Source organism: Sorghum bicolor, chromosome 4 (genome assembly GCF_000003195.3).
Source record: "Sorghum bicolor cultivar BTx623 chromosome 4, Sorghum_bicolor_NCBIv3, whole genome shotgun sequence".
Taxonomy (NCBI): Eukaryota; Viridiplantae; Streptophyta; class Magnoliopsida; order Poales; family Poaceae; genus Sorghum; species Sorghum bicolor.
This window is the reverse complement of record NC_012873.2, coordinates 14,349,864-14,366,344: the sequence shown is the minus strand read 5'-3', so window position 1 is coordinate 14,366,344 and position 16,481 is coordinate 14,349,864. Positions and strand designations below refer to the sequence as shown.

Below are 16,481 nucleotides of genomic sequence, written 5' to 3'. Positions count from 1 at the left end.
ACTTTCGTTTTTATTTAACAAACATTGTCTAATTATAGAGCAACTAGGCTTAAAAGATTCGTCTCGTGATTTACAGACAAACTGTGTAATTAGTTTTTATTTTCATCTATATTTAATGCTCAATGCATGTGCCGCAAGATTCGATGTAACAATCTCGAAAAGTTGTTAGTTTTTTATATAACCTAAAACCCGAGCCTCATCTCTCGTCTCGAGTCTGGTCGTCGCCCGGCCGGGCGACTCAGTCCAGCCGACGATAGATAGATGTCACTTTCCGATCCCCACGGCACCGTACCTTCGCCACACCTTGCAGTGGTCGTCGTTCCTCCAGGATACCATTCATGCTTTCTCTTAACTCCATTTCAAGCCAGCTTCTCCAGTTTCTCAACTTAGGCAGGCTCAAGATATATATATGTACATGCATACAAACAAAAGAGAGCAAAGCTATCTAGCTAGAGAGCATATGGTCGATGACGACGTGAAGGGTCGTAGCAGCTCCACTTCCCGGCGGGGATACCACCCAGAGAAGACACACCAGTACGACTGGCCGCCGCCGCCGATGTCGACGTCGACGGCGGCACCCGGCCTGGAGGTGGACGAGGCCTTTTGGAGGAGGAGGTGGTGGTGGCCGCGGCTGCACAGGTGCTCCTCCAACGCTACGAGGAGGAGGGCCCTGCTGGCCATCTTCGCCGGGGCGACCGTCATCGTCGTTCTATTCGCCGGCTGGAGCTCACCTGACGGGATGCTGCACTCGTTGCTCTTACAAGGTGTGTATGTCATCCGTATCTAACGATTTAATTTGGATTTATGCATGCCACAGCACGCATATGATCGATATACGTAATTACATCCTAGTATATCTTATGTAAAATATATCCATTTTCAATAATTATTTCCCCTCTAATATATTCCGTCCGAGCATGCATGCACGTTTTTACACACAATTAAATTAACTCGGTTATTAAGATCACGCGTGGGCATGGATAGACGGCTGTGATGATTAATTAGAAGTGTGTCTATGCTAAAAGAGGTCGCGCGGCTAGCTATAATTAAGCTAAGCCTGTTGTGTGTAACGTTCGATCGATAGATGTAAGTGTGTGCATATTGTGTACGTACGAGAGAGAACAAGAGAACCGATAAAACCGAACCACTAATATATGCTTTTCATAGTACTAATTGGGCTTGCTATATGTATTCATGTCAAAATTTGAAACTTGCTAGTGTAACGCAACACCCGTGAACCATATTAATTAGTGTGTGAGGCCGGCCGAATTTGGCACCCATCGCCGATGAATACTCCACGCGCGTGGTATCTCGATTCTCATGCTGATCAGGAATATGCCACCTAAGACTTCCAAGAGATCTGGCACTATATGGAATATGAGACAAGGAAACCGGCGGAGTTTTATGAAGAAAATTCAACGCACTTCACCTCTACTGAATTTTGCATTGGAAGGGTGTGGTGTCTTCATATGACAAGTGGGAAGTAAAGATGAATCATGGATATTAGAGAATTGAGTAGCTTATTTAAATCCTATTGGCTATTTATTAGTGGACGTACGTCGAGCACACGAGAAATTAGTATTACGTATATATTATTGGGAACAACATTTAATTTTCTAGAGTGGTGTGTCCAGCTAGAGCACGTCCAATCACATATTACTAAACGGTTTAAATGATTTGCACTATATAGCAGTATGAAATTTTAAGTGCAATTTGAGGCGTGAATATAGTTATACAATTTGACATAGACAATAGATAATTATACATACAGTCGTACACAGAGTCATATAGACATTGTTTAAATAGCATCAAAATTTTCTGTCGGCACATATGTAAGCCCAATTAGACGCGTGTAACAGTCGTTTTAGACGTGTTTATATAGGTGAACACTAGCGCAAAGAAATTACAAGATGTGGACTTGAGGTGAAGAAAATAGGGATTTTGAGAACAAAACATGGGGAATATTAGGTAGTGAGGTCTAATATTCCATCATGGCCGTTGGTCCTAAGAATCACCTCCAAAACACTCAAGAACTTAGATCTATACAACTCAAAAAAAATCACCAAGAAAAGAGTGTCGAAATTCACAAAATAAAAAATGATTCAATTAATGGGAGAAGACAAGAAAGGTGAATTCCATACCAATTTCTTATAGATTAAACAACTAAGGGTTCACATGTACATCAGATTGCTATAGCCCGCCACCAACATCCTCCTTCCTTTGTGAAGAACGAGACTAAGAGGTGTCTATCTCTTGCTTAGCGCCATTCTTGCACTTGGCTAAGACGTGACAGTTTGAGGCCTTCCTCTAGGTTTCGAGAGTCCCAAACCTAATACCACTACATCATCTTTGTATCGATGGGACGTCGTCTTCTTTCACTGGAAGCATAATACCGTTACTTCAAAACATGAAATAAATGCTAGAAAAATACGAATACATGTGCCAAGTTAAGGATTTAAACTCAGATGAACATGTTCCACCGTAGCAAACCACAATTGATCTATGATGAGTTTGCTACTTTATATATTTGATTGAAACGTGGGTCGTCCGACCACTTCAAAACCAATATAATTTGTTTATATATGTGCCATTTACTTTGAAGCAAGTACAAGTTAATAATATGAACGCTATTCAAATGAACCTGTACAAAATTGTCGCGGGAAATCGTGTGGTGGAGGATACGAACGTGAACAATACGGCACTACAGAAAAGGTAGATGAAGGTGATATGCATGTGCCCATTAGTGCGGACGCAATGTGATGTTACATCGAAGACGCTGCACTCGCTAGTTGCAGAGAGAGAGAGAGGGGTACTCCGCCCTCCGTTTACAAAACAAAAAAAACCGTGCTAGTCAAATATGTCAAGTTCGATCAATTTTATAGTACATAGTATTTGTATTTATATCTTTAAATAAATTTATTATAAAAATATATTCTATAACTAATTTAATATTATTTATATTATTTGTTAATACTTTTTTATATAATAATTTTTGTCAAAGTTAAATCACTTTGACTTCTCGAAATATAAGAATTGCATTCTTTTGTGGATAGAGAGAGCAGGTGATTTGATGTGTCCAGAGTATATGGTTATGAGATGACTTTAATGTCGACAAATATTGACGCATGCTATATATCTCCGTTCTAAAAAAACACAAATATTTTCTCTTTTAGAATGAATTAGGTGCTGTTTGGTTTCAACGATGTAAACGTAACATATAAATGGGATGATGTCATAGCGCTACTAATTTCAGGTAATGGAAACTGTTAATTTATTTGTTTCCGTGAACACGCAAACACTACTAGAATACACTAGTTTTTCCTAGAGTTAGAACCCTAGGGAAACACCTAAAAACAGTAGGGAAATATTTTCCCTAGAACTTTTTTTTTAGGAAAAGCACTAGGGACGATTTTGACGAGAAAGAAGAAGTGCCCTAGGATTTTTAATTCAACAATAGGGAAATAAACTTTCCCTAGAGATTAATAACCGTAGGAAACTTCACCTAGAGATTTTTTCCCTATGATTTCTTTAAGGCCTTGTTTAGTTCTAAAATTTATTTGCTTTGGGCTACTGTAGCATTTTCGTTTTTATTTGACAAATATTGTCCAATCGTGGATTAACGACTAAGCTCAAAAGATTCATCTCATGATTTACAGTCAACCTGTGCAATTAGTTTTTGTTTTCATCTATATATAATATTTCATGCATGTGGCGCAAGATTCGATGTGACAGGGATTTTGAAAATTTTTAGTTAGTTTAATTTTTGGGAACTAAACAAGGCCTAGGAAAATAAAAAACTCTAGGAAAACTGGTTGATTTTAGTCGTGAAAAGGAGCGGGCAACCGGATGGCCCTGTTTAGTTTCCCACCCAAAATTTTTTCATCCATCCCATCGAATCTTTGGACACATGCATTGAACATTAAATGTACATAAAAAATAAACTAATTACACAGTTTGGTTGAAAATCGCGAGACGAATCTTTTAAACCTAGTTACTCCATGATTAGCCTTAAGTGCTACAGTAACCCACATGTGCTAATGATAGATTAATTATACTTAATAGATTTGTCTTGCAGTTTCCTGTCGAGCTATGTAATTTGTTTTTTTATTAGTTTCTAAAAACCCCTCCCGACATCCTTCCGACATATGCGATGTGACATCCAAAAAATTTTCATCTCCAATCTAAACAGGGCTGCTGGAGACGGTGAACAATGTCTGCATTCCATGGTCCGTATTAATGGTTCACATTGTTATCCATTACGGACTAGGCGAACCAAACTGAAAGGAGCATAATTAAGCCTTGTGGCACCCAAAAATCCAAAACTTTACAAGATTCCCTATCACATCGAATCTTACAGCACATGCATAAAGCATTAAATATAAATAAAAAATAACTAATTGCATAGTTTACCTGTAAATCACGAGACGAATCTTTTAAGCTTAGTTGCTTCATGATTGGATAATGTTTGTCAAATAAAAACGAAAGTGTTACAGTGTCAAAATTCAAAAAGTTTTTGAATCTAAACAAGGCCTTAGATTCCTAGGCAGGAACCTGAACGAAACAGTACCAAACGGAGGTTCACTTACTACTAAAATGGTGGATTTTGTTTTAAGTAGTAATAAGAATATATACTACACCAGTCTTAGCACATAAGAAAACCCCCGTACAAGAAAGCTCATACTAAATGTAAAATGCTAAATACTAAGAGAACCTCACATCACTGAAAGAAGCTGGTTCCGGTTGTGATTTTAGTACTGTAGAATAGTCTATCATTGCACCATCCTTTGTCTGGGTGGAGGATACATGTCCATTTCACGTTAATGCTACCGGGATTCGTAGATAAGCCGGAGGAGAAGCACTCATCATCTTTAGACTTCTGGTGAGCAATTTAGCAGTGGCGATAATAAGTCACTAAGTTGGTCATGGAGTAGTTAGGATACACTGCCACACGTTCAGGCATTAGTACCGGTCGGGAAGGGCCTGTTGCCCCGGTTCCCGAGCCGGTGCTGCCCTTCCGGGACTAAAGGCCCACCCTTTAGTCCCGGTTCGGGAAACCGGGGCTAAAGCACCCCCCTTTAACACCGGTTGGTAACACCAACCGGTGTTAAAGGGTCCTGCGAGGACTGCCACGTTGCAGGACCCTTTAACACCGGTTGGTATTACCAACCGGTGTTAAAGGGTTTCTTTTTCTTTTTTTTTTGGTTCACTTCTTCGGTTCTGTTTATTGTTTATATATAATATATAATAATAGGTTTTTCAATACATGTTTTGCTGATACAATATTATATTTATATTACACGCATATTAAGCATATATAAATGAAAATTATAGGCTTAGCTTAATAATTAAGCTTTGCCTATAATAAAATAAATAGACCACATCAAAAATTAAATAGATATGTAAAAAGCTTTATATATATATATATAGTTTTATATGTACAAAATTCGTAACACATATATACATAGAGTTTTTTCTCCCAATGTCTACAAACGATACAAATGATCATCGTTGTTTGGAATAAGAGTTTCGTTGCCGTTGAAGTGAAACTCGCCGTTTGGATTGATCACTTGGTCGCGGAGAAATCCTGCTATCGTCTCTTGGATAGCTTTGATTCGGTCTTGTTGTAGGACCTTTTCCCTCAGCCATTCCGTCTTTAATTTGAAATAAATAAAAAAGGTATTAGTTATCTAAGTTATTCAATATAATTCAGGAGATAATGAAAAGAGACATGTAACGTACTCTGAGCGTCTCTGTGGGTGTTTGATTGACTTGTGCCATCATGAATTTGCACACGTAATATGCACATAGATTGTTCTCCCCTTCTTGTCTTAAACACCACTGTACGATATATATATAAAAATATTCACGACCACGACAATAAGAAGGCTAAAAGTTAGCGAAATTTTGTTAGCTAGTAGAACTTACTTGTGGATGTATTATGTTAAGCGGCGCTTTACATCCACTGAGATGTTCACGGTCAATGAATCTTTCCCAAACCCTATACACAGCCATTGTATATTGTGAACTAATAATTACAGAGTCATATTATGATATTTTTGTAGCTGAGATCGACATTACGTACCTTTGAATAATGTTTACCATTTGTTGATAATTTTCTTGTGGTTTTCTCATTGAGTCAAAGATTATCAACCGGTTCTTGGGAATTTCAATGACCATGAGTATCTAGTGAAAGCTGTTTACACACACATATATATATAGTCAGTCCTATAATGTAAAATAAAATATGCATACACTTAATAACTATATAACTCACTCGAAGTTGAAGGGGAAGAGTATTTTTTGTTTTTCTTTTTGGTTCACAAAGTACCTCATAAGATTGGTGCAGACTTCTGTCTCATGATCTGCTGTCCACACTGCCTGCGGAGCCTTGAAAACAATATAAGGGTCAACGAACCCAATACTATTGTCATTTCTCATTCTGAGCTCTCTCATTTGGTGCCTGCATATATACATGCAAATCCTAAGTGTGTAAGGATTATATACATGTAATTAAAGAAGTTAGAAGTATAATAAAAAGAAAAAAATACTTACAGACAAAAGCAGCTGACAAGAGATTTGTCAAGAGCGTCGAGGTGGCATAATTGGTGCAATTCTTCGAACTGCACGTATATGAGGTCATCTCCACGGAAGTAGTGATGTTGTCTAATACGAACAGAAATCCAATTATCTCCCCTTTTAGACGCCTCAATGCACCATTTGTTTATTGCAAACATTTGTGTGCCGAGCTCGTGTAAACGCTTAGGATCGAATAAACTCCTGCCCGGTTCATATCTTGCCCTCCATTGATCAACTACCTCGGCTTTTTCAAATGTTTGGCATCCAAGAATGGCGGCAATTTCTTCCATATTTAAACCGCTCTGTCCAAAGTAACGCTCAAGCGAGTCTAGCTCAGACAACGCTAAGGATTTCTTTGGCATCAAGTCTTCATTTGAGCCGTATTGATTTGGCACAATCAAAGGGGGCACCGGTTTTGATACTTCTCCGAGCTGTGGGACCCCCTTTAGCACCGGTTCTTGTTAAAAACCGGTGCTAAAGGGTTCCTGCCCCGACAGCACATGTCAGTAGCCGTTGGGCAGGACCCTTTAGCACCGGTTTGTAACACGAACCGGTGCTAAAGGGGTCTTTAACCCCGGGCCGCAAAAAGGCCGAGGTTTTTGGCCATTTCGGGCATCGACCAATGCCTCATTCTGTAGTAGTTCACACAAAGATTCTTTGTCAGGTGCATCACGTCGATCGCGTTGCGGACCTCTAGGACATTCCAGTAAGGTAGCTCCCAAAATATGGATTTCTTCTTCCACATGGGTACGTGTCCCTTAGCATCCTTGGGAATAGGTTCGCTGCCTCGTCCCTTTCCAAATACTACTTTTATATCCTTGACCATTTCGAGTACATCATGCCCGGTTCGATTGAGAGGTTTGGTCCGGTGGTCTGCCTTGCCTTTAAAATGCTTGCCTTTCTTTCGTACTGGGTGGTTCACAGGAAGAAACCGACGGTGGCCAAGGTACACGACCTTTCGACATTTTTTCAAAAATACACAGTCAAGGTCTTCATAACAATGTGTGCATGCATTATATCCCTTGTTTGACTGGCCTGAAAGATTACTCAGAGCTGGCCAATCATTGATTGTTACAAACAGCAATGCTCGCAGGTCAAAGTGCTCTTGTTTGTACTCATCCCACACGCGAACTCCTGGTTTGCTCCATAAAAGTTGAAGTTCCTCAACTAATGGCCTAAGGTAGACATCTATGTCATTGCCAGGTTGCTTCGGTCCTTGGATAAGCACCGGCATCATAATAAACTTCCGCTTCATGCATAGCCATGGAGGAAGGTTGTAGATACATAGAGTAACTGGCCAAGTGCTGTGACTACTGCTCTGCTCACCGAAAGGATTCATACCATCTGTACTTAAGGCGAACCGCAAGTTTCTAGCATCATTTGCAAAATCTGGGAATTCTCTGTCTATCGCTCTCCACTTCTATCTTACGGTCTTCTTTATGCCACCGCAACAACTTTGCATTGTCCTTATTTCTGAACAGACGTTTTAATCGTGGTATTATAGGAGCATACCACATAACCTTGGCTGGAATTTTCTTCCTATGACGTTCTTCACCCTCAACATCGCCAGGATCATCTCGTCTAATCTTATACCATGATGCCTTACATACTGGACATGCATCCAAATTCTCGTATTCCTCCCCACGGTAGAGGATGCAGTCATTAGGACATGCGTGTATCTTCTGGATTTCTAATCCCAAAGGGCAGACAACCTGTTTTGCTTCATACGTAGTGGTGGGCAATTCGTTGCCTTTCGGAAGCATCTTTTTTATGATCTTCAATAACTGCCCAAATGCCTTGTCAGATGTACCATTCTTTGCCTTCCATTGCAGCAATTCTAGTGTGGTACCCAGCTTTTTTTGCCCCTCTTCAGCGGTGGGATATAGCGATTTCCTGTGGTCCTCTAGCATGCGCTCGAACTTGGCTTTCTCTTTATCACTTTCACATTCTCTTTGTGCATCACGGATGGCATCACCAAAAGCATCATCGCCCCGATCATCTTCTGCCGCCACCTCTTCTTCATTATCTCCCCCCATTGCAACATCATTGAAGCCACCGTACTGAGCAATAATATTGGCATGGTCCAATTCTTCTTCTTCTTCTTCACCTTCATCCATTATAATCCCGCTTTCTCCATGTTTGGTCCAACAAATATAGTTTGGTACGAAACCAGACTTTAATAAGTGTGAATGAAGAGTTCTTGAGTTAGAATATTCCGTCAAATTCTTGCACACGGCACATGGACAGCACATGAAACCGTCCCTCTTATTTGACTCGGCCACACTTAAGAAATAGTGCACGCCATTAATGAACTCTTCGGAGCGCCGATCGGCATTATACATCCAATTACGTGTTACCATCTGCATTAAAGATAACATATATATTATGAAAACCATGCACACATATAGTTTCTCATCTTATTGCACAACATGTCTAAGATACATAGTTGATTAATTTACGAAAGCTTGGCTACAACAAATACAATCGCAACTAGCATTAAAAAAAACAAAACTAAAATGCACTTAAGCAACATAATTAGTTCGCGTCCGATCCCAACTATAATAGATAGATCATTCGCTTGATCAACATCATTGAACTCCTTTCGTCGGCTCACTGCCTCACCACCTTCAGCCTCAACCACCTGTGCAAAAGATTTCTTAATGTGTTCAATGTATTCTTCCTCCCAGTACCAACCTGTACATCCGCCGGTACCGTCCCACTGAAATTAAAAGAGAGAATCAAAAGTTTAATTAATATCATTTAAAAAAATATGCATATATATAAGCAAATGTCTGGAAATAACTCACATTACGATCTGGACACTTGTAGAATATACGACCCTTGTTTACTCCCTCTTTCGACACTTCGTACTCCATCAAAATCTTCTGCCCACACTTGCCACAAGTAATGAGAGGGAGTTTCGGACGGTATCGCTTTTGAACCCGTTGAGAGACTGAAGACCCGGTCACGGTTGCCATCTACTATCCATACTCAATTTTAAAACAATTATAAATTCCACATTTACTAGTAAACATGTATGATACAATGGACATTATATGTAGTAATAAAAATAAATCAAGTGATATTAACAAACCAATTAATTTGAACTATACTACTTTCTATGATCATAAAAATATACTATAATTCATTCTTGCAAAATACATTAAAACTAGGTTAACCATGAAATATGATATATATATATATATGGATACTAATTCATGTGAATGATTCAAAATAACAAAGTGGATTTGAGCTAAAAAATGATGGGAACATCACAAGCCAAAAACAACATGAAAAAGACAAAAAAGGCTGAAGTTAGTCACCTCCAAGCACGAAGAGACGATGACGGAGTCGAAGAAGATCAACGATGGGCGTTGGAGATGAAGAACAAATGAAGAACAAGCAAGAAGAAGCTCCAAGAACAACAATGGTGCTCTCGGTTTCAAATGGGCAGAGGGGAGGAGGGAGCCGGCCTATAAACCGGACCTTTAGTACCGGTTCCGAGCAAAAACCGGTGCTAAAGGCTTACCTTTTAGCACCGGTTTGTAACACAAACCGGTGCTAAAGGGTTTGCCTCGGCCCGTGGCTCTGGCCGGTGCTAAAGGGACCCCTTTAGCACCGGTTCTTGTTAAAAACCGGTGCTAAAGGGTCCCTGCCCCGACAGCACATGTCAGTAGCCGTTGGGCAGGACCCTTTAGCACCGGTTTGTAACACGAACCGGTGCTAAAGGGGTCTTTAACCCCGGGCTGCAAAAAGGCCGAGGTTTTTGGCCATTTTGGGCATCGACCAATGCCTCATTCTGTAGTAGTGATACTGACCACACTGTCGCGAAGCCATCCAAGTTGATGAGGAAGAACATTCCATATATTGGGATCAAAGGGTAGATTACATACAAGCTTTAATTTTGGAAATTTACGTTTTGCGTATCTTTGTATTACACATAATTAATAAAAAATATTCCTAGAAAACATAACGTTTTAGAATTTATTAAAAAAATGTCTCAAAAATATGATGTTTTAGCTCTAGATTTCTTTTAGTTAGCAGGTTTTGTTTCTTGATGAGCGCTGATCGTATTATTATCAATAAATAAAGGTAATGTTTATATTGATAGTTTTGCATTATTGAGCAGTAAGCACTAATCTAAAACTTCTTCTTTTAGAGCCGATGGAGTATCACTTTACTTTAAACTAAACATGCTTGAAAACTGAAATACAATAATTAGAAAATAGTTCATTTCCTCTGCATGCGCATAGTCGCCAAGTCGAGCTAGCTAATCAAGCCTAGCTAGTGATTTTTGTTATGTTCTAATTTTTCTTTATGTGCGACGACGACGAATCAGGTTTTGAAGACAAAACTCCATTTAACCTCACCTCCGACCATCTCCTCGACGGCCTTCTCACGGCTGAGTTCGGCTACCGGTCGTGCCGGAGTCGATATGAGTTCGCCGGCTACCACAAGAAATCGTCGCATAAGCCATCACCCTACCTCCTCGCCAAGCTGCGGAAGCAAGAAGCCCTCCAAAAGCGATGCGGCCCCGGCACGGCCGCGTACAAGAAGGCACTCCGGCGGCTTGAATCCAACGCTGCCGTCGTCGAGGACGACGATGAATGCCGGTACCTCGTGAATATCAGCTTCCGAGGTCTCGGCAACCGGATGCTCGCCGTCGCGTCGGCCTTCCTCTACGCGGTGCTTACAGAGCGCGTCCTCCTCCTCAACGGAGGCAAGGATGATGTGGCCGATCTCTTCTGCGAACCCTTCCCAGGCGCGACATGGCTGCTGCCGCGCCCTGGTTGGTTCTCCCCGTTCAGGAAGCTCGACGATTACGACGGGGACAGCAAGGAGAGCCTGGGGAACATGCTGCAGAGAGGCGCCGCCGGCGTGTCCGCCGACGGGAACATGTCCTGGCTGTCTCCACCGCACCCGCCGTCGTATGTGTATCTCCACCTCGCTGGCGAGTACGGCTTCCACGACAAGCTCTTCTACTGCGGGGAGCACCAGCGGCTCCTCCGCGGAGTGCCGTGGCTGCTCATGAGGGCGGATGGCTACATGGTTCCGGGGCTGTTCCTCACGCCGCCGTTCGTCGGAGAGCTCGAGGCCATGTTCCCGGAGAAAGACGCCGCGTTCTACCACCTGGGTCGGTACCTTTTCCACCCCAGCAACGCCGTCTGGCGCTCTGTCACGAGCTACTACAGCGCCAACCTCGCAGGCGCCGGCCGCCTCGTCGGCATCCAGATCAGGGTGTTCCAGGAGAACCAGCCGCAGCAGCAAATCCTGGACCAGCTCCTGTCCTGCGTCCGCAATGAGAAGCTGCTCCCAGAGACAACTACAAATAATGGCAGCGGCACGTCGTCGTCCCACGGTGTCCTTGTGGCGTCGCTGAGCCCGTGGTACTACGAGAGGCTCAAGGATGAGTACAATGGCAGACTCGCCGGCGGCGTGCACCAGCCGAGCCACGAGGGGCGGCAGCGGTGGCGTGACGAAGCGCACGACGTCAAGGCGCTGAGCGAGATGTACCTGCTCAGCATGTGCGACGTGCTTGTCACCAGTGGCTTCTCCACGTTTGGGTACGTCGCGCAGGGCCTGGGCGGGCTGCAGCCGTGGGTCATGTCGAGGCCGTCCCCGTTCGAGGAGTGGACGGAGGGTCAGGCGGCGCCAGAACCGCCATGCCAGCGCGCGCTCTCCGTCGAGCCGTGCTTCCACTCGCCGTCATACTATAACTGCACGGTGAGGAGGGACGTGGATCTGGACAAGGTGACGCCCTACATCAGGCGCTGCGTGGACGTCAGCTGGGGCATAAAGCTTGTCAATCAAAGCAGTGACCATCAATGGTAGCATATTGTCAAATAGGCGCCGTAGGCCTTTGAACAAACCTGTCCTAGCTTTGCTTTGTTCCTTGTTCTGAACGATACGCCTTTTCCATTTGATTATGCATAGATAAGTTCAACTTAAAAGCTTAATTAATTGATAGAAACTTTTTAAATTGGCAGAGGGGAAGGATCCTCAACTAATTTTATTAGAGCATGTCCAAAAGGGACTCTATTCTAATTTTCTAGTGTTAGATAAAAAAATTAATGGAGCCCAACTCGAATTCATACTTTATGAAGGTCTCTAAGTCTTCTTCCTCTGCCACATCTCTCAGGGGTGTGTAGAGAACACATATATACTTCTTCCAATGAATCCCCCCTCCACTCACTCTCGTGCATTTTTTGTCCCAACTCTCTTTCGCGTCGCCACCCTATTCCCCTCTCTCAGTGAAGCAACTCGGCCCAGTGTGGTTCCCTTCCTCGGCCCTTGTTCCCTCCCCGGCAAAGTCCGCTCCATACTGCACCTTTCCGCACGGTGAGGCACCTGACCCCACTTTGTGTTGCTATTATGAGAACCGATGAGTAAATTTAGCGCCATGATCCTCAAGGAAATCAATGGCTAGCACTCAAGACACAGAGAATTTATATTGGTTCAGGATGAAGCCCTACGTCCAGTGTCAGAGACTATGAGTATGTGTTCCTCAATGTTCAAGTGCTCCAATGGTTTACAACAAGTGGTACGCAAGCTATGGTTCTACAGGTAGAAGAAATAGAGGTAGAGGAAGTCGATCATTTGGAAGAAAGCCTGGCTCCCCTTACATAGTCACGGACTAGGTTACAAGTAGATATATGGGGTTCTCCTGGCCGAGTGGCCAAGAGCTCAAGGGAGGAAGAAGCTAGAAAGCCTAGGTGGCACTCCATCTAGTCTTGTCAACATGTCCAAGTATGGTCGTAGTGAGCTTGCTCCTTACGCCGAGGAAACTACAAGTTACTAAAACTAAGCTAGTTACAAAAGCAACTACACAAGCACAATATAATATGAATGAATAAATACTAGCTTGTGTAATGGGATTGCAAACCAACACGATGAGAAAGGTTGACATGCTGATTTTTATCACGAGGTTCACTTGTTTGCCAACAAGCTAGTTCTCATTGTGCCCACTGATTCACTTTGTGGTTCACATGCTAATTGGCATTCACAAGCCAAACCCTTCACAAGTGTTCTGTAAGAACCTACATAAGATGAGGGCACTCAACGACACACTCTACTAGAGTTGTTCTTCATGGCTCCTGTGGGGCGAGCACAACACCCCTCACAATCACTTCTTTGGAGCTCCACACAATATTCTTGCGGACTTCAGATAGAGAACTAACCACTAAGCCATCTAAGAGGTGGTAACCTCTAAGAGTAACAAGCAACAACGGCTTGCAACTCAATGCAATCTCAAAATGCAATCGCATTAGAATTGCTCACTCGCAATCGATTCACACTCTTGCAAGCACAAGTGAGTTAAAGGGCTCCCAAGCACTCTCAAGCATGGACACTAAGTCCTCTTTTTAAACGTCAACATAGCATGAGAAAGGACTAAAATCATAATACCATTTAGCTATAGGGGTTATTACTAACGGAATTCCACAAGTTTTGGTGACCATCTATTTCTATAGGGGTTATCGGAATAAGAACAAAAGGAGGTCCACATGGCAGATTTACATAGAGAGAATACCGCGAACTTCAACTCTGGAGTAATCTAGAAGGTTCCAGGAGGCTCTAGACCAAACAGGAGCTCAAACTGGCTCGGTGGCCAGGTGGGCCACCCACCTGTTAGGGGCGGCCGCCTGGAGATCTCCACCAATCAGCTTCAACCTCACGGATTCCCAGTCACCGTCTTTGAGAGGTAATCTTAAGTGCACGTTTAAGTTGGTTTGATCCAAGGGTTGTGGTGCTTCCTATGGGGCTATAAATACAAGCCTAACCCACCCCCTCAGAGGCATCTCCTTCATCTTCTTCATTAGCTATCTCTAGAGCAAAAACTAGGGTTTCATCAAGTAGAGAAGTAGAGGTCCCTCTAGTTCATCTAGTTCTAGTTCATCTAGTTCTAATTCTAGTTGTCTAGTTGTATCTAGATTAGAGGGAGAGAGAATAGGAGAGAGCCAAGGAGGAGCCAGATCTATCGGATCTTCCTCAACATTGTATATCTGCAGCAACCAGATCGTCCTTAGTTAATCTCTAGATACTTCAATTCTATAATTCCTGAGTTCTTATTTAATTTCCATATTTACTTTTAAGTTATTTATTGGATTTCTGCTTGCATCGAGTGCTCTAGTTCTTGCAGCACTAGAGTAGTAATTAATAGGTTAAGTGTGGTGCTTAGTCTTGCAATTACCTAAAATTGCACCCAATCCAGCGTATTGTTGTGGTAGCCCAGGATCGTAACAGTCTTGATGACCGACGTATTCCACCATGTTCAGATTGGTGTCGTAGGACCACAGTCAGAGCTTCCTAGCCCCTATCTCATCTCTTTCTGTGGTTAGTGTTCTGATGTCCCAAGATAAGTAACCTTAGAGTAAATCCTGATTCCTAGATCAACCTATAGAACTCTTAGGAAAATTCATCTCTACCCTACAAAATTATATATAGTTATCCTTGGGTGATCTAAATCTTTACTAGTAGACTTCACGTTCCCCATAGATAATCGATACCTTGGGATACTCCTGGGTGAAAGCTACATCGGTATCCTTGCGTTTGCGGATTTTTTTGTGTGCGTTTAAAATACCCAACAAGCTTTCTGGCGCTGCTGTCGGGGACTAGGCTTTTTGTCTATCTTTGGTGATTGCGTTAGGAAGTGTCAACAAACCCGTGTGTAGTAGATAAGATAAAGGTTAGTCTTTTGCACGCTTTCTTCTAATGGTAAAAAAATAAATACGATACACTAGACTTATCTCCCAGGTGAAGTGCTCACTAATATCCGTGCGCTTGTGGATTATTTCTTTTGATTCTTTTGTGTGTGTAACTAATATCAACAAGCATTTCTAGCGCTATTGCCAGGGAGAAAGACGGTCTGCTTAGATAACCTTGTCTTACTCTACCTTGTATCTTACTTTTATCTTTTTCTGTTATCTCACCTTTTCTTACATCTTACCTTTTCTTTTATGGATACCTTAAATTCCATTCCTATCCTTCAGTTCTCTGCACCCATGGAGACCAGCCTAGTGCCACATGAGTCATCACAACCTATCCAAACATGTAGCTATAGGCTGAGTCCGCGGTTGATTGCATTGGTCCAAAGCCTATCCTTTTCAGGAGAAGGAGATGAAAATCCTTACCTACACATTAGAGAATTTGAGCAAACATGTGACTATCTTCGCATAGAAGGCATATCTAACGAAACTCTTCGTTGGAAGCTATTTCCTTTTTCATTTAAGGGAAAAGCTAGACATTGGTATAATAGAGTCGTAGGTAAGCAAAAAGGAGATTGGGGATCTTTACGTTCCAACTTTTGCCTAGATTTCTATCCCATCTCCCAAATCATTGACCTTAGAGTCAAGGTTCTCACTATAAAGCAAGAATCTAAAGCATCATTGGCTTCAGCCTGGAATCGATTTACTATACTTTTAGCATCCGGCTAGGACTTTAGTCTATTAGACCCTATTCTTTTACAACATTTTTATAAATGTCTGAGTAGAGAAAGTAGAAAATTGCTCCACACTACTTGAGGAGGATCTTTCTTGCATGTCTCTTCTGAGAAAGCAAGATTAATCCTAGATCAAATCCCATCCACTAAATTAGATTACCTCCTAGAAGTAAAGCCTCAACCCTAGTTAGCTGAAACCAACCCTTCGCCAGACACACCATCTACTTCAGCTAACACATGTCTAGAGCAAGAAAAAGAAGAACTTCTATTTCTAGATTTTATTGTAGACATAGAACCTGATCTCTTTTCCAAATTTGGAAACGTTTTGAATTATCACTCTGTGAAGAGGCCACAAAGAAACACTAGAGAGTCTTTTAATCCTGCTAAGAACATTCCCCCTGCAAGAACCTTAGGAGAATTAGTATGTGTTATAAGTAATGATGGTTAGAACAATCCGAGCTTTCCACTA

At 42.1% G+C, this 16,481-nt stretch overlaps 1 protein-coding gene across 1 annotated transcript; it reads left to right on the top strand.

Annotated features, from left to right (window-relative positions):
• Positions 255-12,556, top strand: LOC8059105 (galactoside 2-alpha-L-fucosyltransferase). Its single transcript, XM_002453643.2, has 2 exons — positions 255-764; positions 10,916-12,556. The coding sequence occupies exons 1-2, from the start codon at positions 410-412 to the stop codon at positions 12,406-12,408; spliced, it is 1,848 nt and encodes a 615-aa protein (XP_002453688.2). The 5' UTR covers positions 255-409; the 3' UTR covers positions 12,409-12,556.

What these genes read in the sequence shown, in the direction of transcription:
- LOC8059105 (XM_002453643.2), top strand. Translation starts at nt 410, where the DNA reads ATGTACATGCATACAAACAAAAGAGAGCAAAGCTATCTAGCTAGAGAG. An exon ending in GCACTCGTTGCTCTTACAAG is followed by an intron (nt 765 to 10,915) that starts GTGTGTATGTCA and finishes ACGACGAATCAG; the next exon opens with GTTTTGAAGACAAAACTCCA.